The 7,918-nt window shown below is 46.6% G+C and overlaps 1 protein-coding gene across 1 annotated transcript; it reads right to left on the bottom strand.

Annotated features, from left to right (window-relative positions):
- Window positions 1–3,696: 3,696 nt before the first annotated feature.
- GPX2 (glutathione peroxidase 2) lies at window positions 3,697–7,293 on the bottom strand. Its single transcript, XM_060166820.1, has 2 exons — window positions 6,920–7,293; window positions 3,697–4,371 (listed from the first exon to the last, which is right to left on the bottom strand). The coding sequence occupies exons 1-2, from the start codon at window positions 7,139–7,141 to the stop codon at window positions 4,021–4,023; spliced, it is 573 nt and encodes a 190-aa protein (XP_060022803.1). The 5' UTR covers window positions 7,142–7,293; the 3' UTR covers window positions 3,697–4,020.
- Window positions 7,294–7,918: the final 625 nt, after the last annotated feature.

The following is a 7,918-nucleotide window of genomic DNA, read 5'->3' as shown; positions in this document are numbered from 1 at the left end:
TCCTTAAGGATCAGTTGTTTTATTCCTGGAAAATGCTTTCCACTTTCTGCAAATCTATATCTGACCTGCTGAGGAAATCGTTTGGTGAAATGAATCCAGAAAGCAGAGAAAATGTTTCATTACCTTAAATAGCAGCACTAAGCCCATTATAGCTTCTGAATTGTCCCTTCATGGAGTTTGCTAATGCTTCCAACTTAGTCATTTGGAGCTCAAGAGTATGATTTTATATGCCCCTCCTGATATCCTCATCTCTTGCAGAATGTGTAATTATCTGGTTTAGACAATATATTACAAAAATTTTAAACATAAGATCCTATCCATATATTTCATTATTAAACCAGCATTGTACTGTGTTTTGCAATACTTTATCATCTTCTAGAATTCTTTTATGGATCTAATAGAATAAAGACCTCTTGAACTCAGTTCTACTGCATCTATATTTCTCTGTTTAAGTAAAGGGGAACCAGGCAAAGGCATTGGTCTTCTTTGCTTCCCTTTCTGAGATACAAGAAGAAGAAGAAATCACCTGTAGGTGTAGTGGGGAACGTGAACTTGTCCTAGCACCTCATTCTTTCTCTACCTGCTCCATGATGTACAGGTCTGGGGTCGACCTGGTTAGGCTCTTGGAGTTCAGAGCTCAGCCTGTTTGCTGTTGTGTTGTTTTAGCTAGCTCTGTCTTCCTCAAATGATCTTGGGTTCTCCCAGTAGTAATTAATTGACATATGATACAGTCTAGGAAGAGCCAGATATGGTTTGTTACTTGTAAGTCATCAGTAATAAGTATACATTCACTGTTCTTTATTTCAGTGTAACAAGAATCCTTTCAGTTTCATTCTTCTGTTTCCTGAGAAAAGCTAACTTACTTGACTGAATTTGAGGCTCTTAGTTTTAAAATGTATGTTTCTTGACTGTAGTACAAGTCTCTATTTGAGATATGCTATGGTTGGGTAGAAAGGAAATCAAGAGACCTGGGTCTGAAATTAGCTTTGCCACCTGCTTATGGTGGGACATTGGGCAAGTCATTCTGTCAGTACCTTGGTTTCTTCAGTGGAAAAACAGACATAATCATGCCCCCTTTACGGAGTTTTAAAATCAAATGATATAATGTAAGTGAAAGTGTCATTAGGTCATACATTGCTGTGGACAGGCAGCTCAGCAGTCTTAATGCAGAAACTCTGAGACAGAAGGAAGCACTATTGTGTTGTGGTTAATAGTAGAAGCTTTGGAGTCAGACTGACCTGGGTTTAACTTTCAACTCTGCCCCTCACTAGCCCTTTGTCCTTGAAAAGTGTCTTGCTCAGTTACCTTCTCTTTAAATAGAGATGAAAATTCCTCAGGGTCCGTATGAGGATTAAATAACCTAGCATATAGAAAGTACTTAGTGCAGTGTGGGAGTATAGTGTATGGTAATTTGGATGATGGTTGTGATGGTGATTATAAGAAACCACCAGATTTGAAATCACCAATAAGGGTTTGGCTCAGTGTTCCTTAAACTAAGGAGATGCAACGGTGGGAACATAGTCATGGAAATAATCATCAGTTTCAGTCTATGTATCTTGGCCCCCTAAATCACTTATTCCAAGCCATATTTTTTGTAAGAGCCCTCAGAGGAAAGATTCCCTCTGTCCCTCCTCTAAATCGAGTAGCATTATCTCAGCACTTCTGGGAAGGCTTGTTTATGGGACTTCTCCTTACTTCCTGAATGCCCCTAGGGAAATTTGATTAAAAGATTATGTTTATCTAGGAAAGTGGGTGATTATATTAAGCTTTGCCGTGTCTGTTTATGACCATAAGCTGATACTTCTGAGGATGTAAAGGGGACCAACAAGAAGAGGAATAAAGAAAAGGAAACAATTTCTCATTTCTGAAGCAAACAGCATTTCCCTGACCAAGTGAGGAGCCCTCTTCCTAGCATTAAGGCCCTTTCTGACTCTCTCTGCAGAATCACTTATACTGTAATTCCCATTCCTTTGGGAGTCTCTAAATAATTCTCTCAACTTGAGCCTCCTGGGGAAGACCCAACACATTGTTCTGGCATATCAGGCCCTAAGTTCCCGGTGCCATAATACCAGCATCCAGGATAGCTGACGCTGCTGTTAGACATCATAACAGGCAATAGCACTGTAAAGATGATGAACAAATCATGCTAGCATCCCACATGAATTCTGATTTTATTTCTTCAGGGAAGCAGTTTGTCTCTGCAGTTATTGCTCTAACATCAATGCTTGGTCCTGCCCACAAACCTATACCCCAGCTCTTGGCTCTGACAGTAGGAATCTTGAAGGGCTTGAGTTCTCAAGAGTCAAATTAAGGATGGCCTTAATTTAGCAGAAAGTCTGCAGAAGGATGCCAGGGGATTCCCACTATACCACTCAGGTTACCGTTTTGAAATAAAGCACCATTGATGACATAGCTTTAGTAGAAGGTCAGACAGTAGGGACCCTTAACCTCTATTCCACATTTACTTCTCAAATGATGCAAGTGCTTGGAAAATAGTTACGGGGAACATCCCTCAGCATTGGGGTTCTCAAGCTGTGTGTCCAGTTTGGAGAACTGTCCCTTCAGGGCTTCAATGAAGAGAAGTAAAATATTCCATCTAGTGATCAAAGAAAGAAGGGCAAAATGAGAAGTTTCCAAGAAGAGGTTTGTGGGACAAAATGAGAGGGCAGTGGCCTGTCAGCTGGTGTCTTTTCTAGAGCATGATAGGACTTTGTCTTGGTGGTGCTTTTGAGTATGCCTGTACTAGGTGAGGAATCTGGGGCACTGTCCTTCAGAGCCATTCGGCAGAACTCTGTTCTCACAGGACAGCTATCGTGTTGGCGGGTTATAAACAGTATGACTGTCTGAAGGGAGGCCCTCTCACATCCCCACCCTCATGGAAGAAGTGAAACCGGGGCTTCCCTGGTGGCGCAGTGGTTGGGAGTCCGCCTGCCGATGCAGGGGACACGGGTTCGTGCCCCGGTCTGGGAAGATCCCACATGCCGCGGAGCGGCTGGGCCCGTGAGCCATGGCCGCTGAGCCTGCGCGTCCGGAGCCTGTGCTCCGCAACGGGAGAGGCCACAACAGTGAGAGGCCCGCGTACCGCAAAAAAAAAAAAAAAAGTGAAACCAGTCATTCATGCCTAAACTTGTCTGTCTTATTCCTGCATTTGTGAATTTGTGAGTGTGAGAAAGACAAGGGTGGAATGTGAACTTTAAAAAGGAGGGAGAGTCTATCTAACAAAGGATCTAAAACAAACGTTACTCCACAAGGTGATCAGGAAATGGGTAAAGTGCTCTTTGTGTTCCCAGCAACTGTACTCTCCACGCCCTTGCTGTCATTAAAGTGGACTAAGTTCAACTTCTTAAGGTGCAGGTAACCTTTAGCCCAGTACCCACAGTGAAAGTGACATCTTCCTGATTGGAATCCTCTAACTTTCCAGTGCTTCCTCCACTTTTCTTCCCCTTTCTTCTCCTTATCACCTCCTTTCCCCAGTTCTGAAGAAGAGCCATAAAGTAATAATACAATTCACACTTCCCGAAACTCCGCCTGCCACCCAGACCGTGACCTGAGCCTGCTTTCCAGACAGTAATTGGAGTGTCCCCTTGATCGGAGCCTCCCTCTCCTCAGCCTTTGTGTGCTGCCAGCCCCTCCGTCCCACCTGCGGTTTTATACCGTCCCTCCCACCTCCGTCAAGGAAGAGACACTGAGAGCCTGGCCGTTTCCACACCTGCCCTTTATTGGACTCAGCCAGAAGGCTGGCTCTGGACCCTCACACTTCTCAGACACCTCCCATACAGCTTTAGGAAGGCGCCATCACTCTGAAGGCTCAGAGCCCACCCGTCTTGGAGCCCCAGGTTGAATCACCAACCATAAGTTTGGGGGCAAGGAAAGGAAACAGGCAGACCAGAAAGGCAAGGCTCTTCAATGCAGGGGACTGATCTGAAGGGAAAGCCCGGGCCCAGCAGAGTCTCCTGAGGGCACACTGAATGCTCAGGAAAGACGCTCAGGGGCAGGAGGAAGTAGGAAATCTGCTGGTGTTTATATGGCAACTTTGAGGAGGCGCTTGATGTCAGGCTCGATGTTGATGGTCGGGAAGGTGCGGCTGTAGCGTCGGAAGGGCTCCCCCTCTGGCCCGACGAGGAACTTCTCAAAGTTCCAAGACACATCTGAGCGGTGCACAGGGCTCCAAATGATGAACTTGGGATCGGTCATGAGGGAAAACGGGTCGTCGTAAGGGTAGGGGAGCTTATCCTTCAGGTAGGTGAAGACAGGATGCTCATTCTGACCATTCACATCACACTTTTGGATAAGGGTAAAGGTGGGCTGGAATCCACCCCCAGGGCGGACGTACTTGAGGCTGTTCAGGATCTCCTCATTCTGACAGTTCTCCTGGGCGAGAAAAGAGACAAAGCGCTTGGGAAATGCAAGAGATGAGGGAGCTACGAAGGATCTACAAAGTCACCCTCCTGTACTCCCCAGGATCATTCTTTCTATTATGTATTCCCCACCCCCACCCCCCTACCCCGTTCCTTCTCTTTCCTTCTTCATTCGCTTTGCCCTACTCTTGACTCGGAGTTTTCCCTCTCACAGCTATTGTCTGATGGTTTGCTAGGCCATTTCTGAAAGTTCTCACAGACCCTAGCTTGGCTGTTCTTGTACTGAAAGATATAGCGCTTTTGAGCTGTCACTTCTCTCTCCAATCTACCCTGAGCAATGCTTAGGGTATCTGTCTGAAGCTTCAAGGAACCTTGAGTTCTGGGCAGTAGAAAGAAAGGGAAAGGAGGCTCAGGTCATATTGCCTAGAACCCTCCCTCCACTTATGCACCCACACGTACATGCACACCCACACACACACCCTGCCACCACCTTCCCTTTCCTTTTGCCCTGGCCTTGCCTGTCTTTCTTCTAATTACCTCTGCGTGTTGAATCTAGCCTTGGCCTCTGCCCTACTCAGCTCCTCAAACGAAAGGTGAAATTGAGATCTAGAAGAATGGGATTTATAGCTTCTTCCTTTCATCTTGTCCTAGATCTAAAGTACAAGTAGGAGGAAGCTTTGATGAAGGAAAACCCCATCCAAGGAAGACTAGTTTTCAGGTGGCATAAAGGCAAAGTAGGTTAGAGACAACAATGAACGTACTGTAAACGGAATTACTTCATGACCAACAGGCATGAATTAAATAGGATTGAAGGTTTAGTGTTCTGGAATAGGCCAGGGGAAGGGGAAGTTAAGGAAATAAGTGCTTAAGGACCAAAAGTTGTGAATGTGTAATTATCGTTCCTTTCACTTAGCTTCCTGCACCTCACACTCACTTGCTGTACTCAGCTAGGATGCTTTAGATCTCAACCTGTTGCCTGTCTTTCCTCCCCGCTGCCAGCACTGTCCTATCCCCACTTAGCATTCCCCACCCCTGAGAGCCCACAAAGACCCATGGAAACCCTTATTTTCCACCCCCATCCGCCAAGTCTAAGAGTCATATATCTCCCTCAGGGGAAGAAGTTCCTGCCTCTGACCTGCTAGAACCAATTAGTACAGTCAGTTCCAGGCCATCATGACATCTTGAGCCCAGAGTTGATGGCTATTAGACATCTTATCTCCTAATGCAAAAGGCCTGCTGGCTACTGGTAGGTTACGCATTCCCTCCAGCAACTGGCTGTCCTGAAGTGATGGAAGGAGGCATCTCTAGGGCCAGAGAGACCCCTCTGAAGAGGTTTTACCTTTTCTGTCTCTCTTTCCCTGGCCAAGCCTAGAAACAGAACTGAGGCAAGGAAGGAACAGTGGGAGCACTCATGGTTTGGGCTCAGGTTTGTCACAGCCAATGACATTTCAGCCTTCCTGCCTATATCTCTGATAATCTCTTCCTTGCCTTCATGCCACTGTGAATTGAACCCAAGGGATTATAATTGGAGGACATTCTGCCTGCTTGTGCTATTAAAATCCTAAGTGAGGGCTTCCCTGGTGGCGCAGTGGTTGAGAGTCCGCCTGCCGACGCAGGGGACACGGGTTTGTGCCCCAGTCCAGGAGGATCCCACATGCCGCGGAGCGGCTGGGCCCATGAGCCTTGGACGCTGAGCCTGCGCGTCCGGAGCCTGTGCTCCGTAGCGGAAAAGGCCACAACAGTGAGAGGCCAGCGTACCGCAAAAAAAAAAAAATCCTAAGTGAAAATATAAGAACCCCTAAAAGATAACTTGAGGTGTGCGGGCTGAAGATCTATAACAACTTGACCCATTATCAGGGACAGAGAGGCACGCGTGATGCCCAGAGGAGACACGTACACTTTGCAAACCCTTTTACCTTCCCCCAAATTCACTCTCCACTTGGCTGATTTTAAACAAACAAACAAAACCTTTCAATCTAAATAGTAAAGTTGCTTACATTTGCATATTACTCTATACTTTTCAAGTTAATTTTGTAGCTCTTATCCCCACAACCTCACAATAATCCTATCAGATAAGTGGTATTATCCCTAGTTTATAGAAGAGGAAACCAAAACAGAAAAATTGAGCCCCTTCCTGGGGCACAGAGCTATTAGGTAGCAGAATCAAATGTAGTGAAAATGAAGGTCTCCTGAGTCAGTTCAATCCTAGTTTGATTCTTGATCTTCTATTTCCTCCAGTCATTCATTCAACAAACATTTAATGAGTGCCTTCTATACCCAGGCACGGAGGACACAATGGAGAGAAAAACAGACCTGGTACCAGCCCTCGTGGAGTGTAGTGGGAAGACAAGAAACCATAAAAATCCATACGTTTGGTGTTCTATCACAGACAAAATCATACTGACTTCCCCCTGGTACTCGCATGCACCTAAAGACCTAGATTAACAAAACATACCCCATGATTCAAGACACTCAACACACATAGTCGTCCTCCCCCTCTCTTTAGCCCACTGGAGCTGCAGCAACCCAACTCCTTGGGTACAATACCAGGGACGTCTCACCTGATGTCCAAATTGGTTGCAAGGGAAGCCAAGAACCACCAGGCGCCTGGGAAAGCGGCATTGCAGCTCGTTGAGTTGGGTGAAGTCCCGGGTGGTTGTGCCTCAGAGCGAGGCCACGTTCTCAATCAGCACTGCCCTGCCTCGGAATGTATTGAAATCTACCTTCTCCCCATCTAGGCTGATAGCACTGAGGTCGTAGAAGGACTTGGCAACGTAAGCCATGGTGCGAGTGCAGAGTGAGTGGCAGAGCAGTGTGACCCCACTTAAGGGTCTATTAAAGGGGTGGGGAGGAAGGAGGAGCCAGGAAGGATCTCACAATGGGACTTTGAGCATCCCCAGGATGACTTAGCAAAAAGTCACCTACCCGTTAAGTGCTGTTTGAACAGGAAGGTCGCTCCTCCTATTTACAGACTCTGAACAAAGCCACCTCCCTGCTCCACCCTGTTGGCAACCTAGGAGGGGCCAATGTGATATCTCTGAGCAGACATGAATAATTCACCGCTTGCAGGAAACCAGAGCCCCAAAGGTTGGACGGGGAGGAAAAAAGGCAGGGAGGGATGCAAGATTGACTCCTACTCGCCCCAGCATATTGTTTTCACTTGGCACAGACAGTTACTGAGCGCCTGCTGAGTGCCGAGCTCTGAATTGTGCAATTGAGAGGTCAGGGTCTGCCGAGGGCTGAAGGATGAGGAAGAGGATTGGGCGCATGTCCCCTTGACTCAGACTACAAATGGAATATACATGTTACTGTTCACATTTCTCTCTTTGGCTGTTACTTTCCACAAGCACAAAATCAAAGGGACCATTAGGAAGACGGTGTGTGGTTTTCTAAAATAATGGCTTTCAGTGCCTCAGCTTGCACCAGTCTGAAGAGGGGAAGCTGTGTTTGTCTTGAAAAGTCTCTCAGTGAGTGATGGTACTTGTCCTGGAGAGCACATCTGCCCTTGCCCCCTGCGCTGTACCATCTCCTCTAATACCCCACACCCCACCTCCACAGGG

The sequence above is a fragment of the Lagenorhynchus albirostris genome, chromosome 1 (genome assembly GCF_949774975.1).
Source record: "Lagenorhynchus albirostris chromosome 1, mLagAlb1.1, whole genome shotgun sequence".
Taxonomy (NCBI): domain Eukaryota; kingdom Metazoa; phylum Chordata; class Mammalia; order Artiodactyla; family Delphinidae; genus Lagenorhynchus; species Lagenorhynchus albirostris.
Note: the sequence above shows the minus strand (reverse complement) of the source record. Positions and strands in the feature narration are given on the sequence as shown.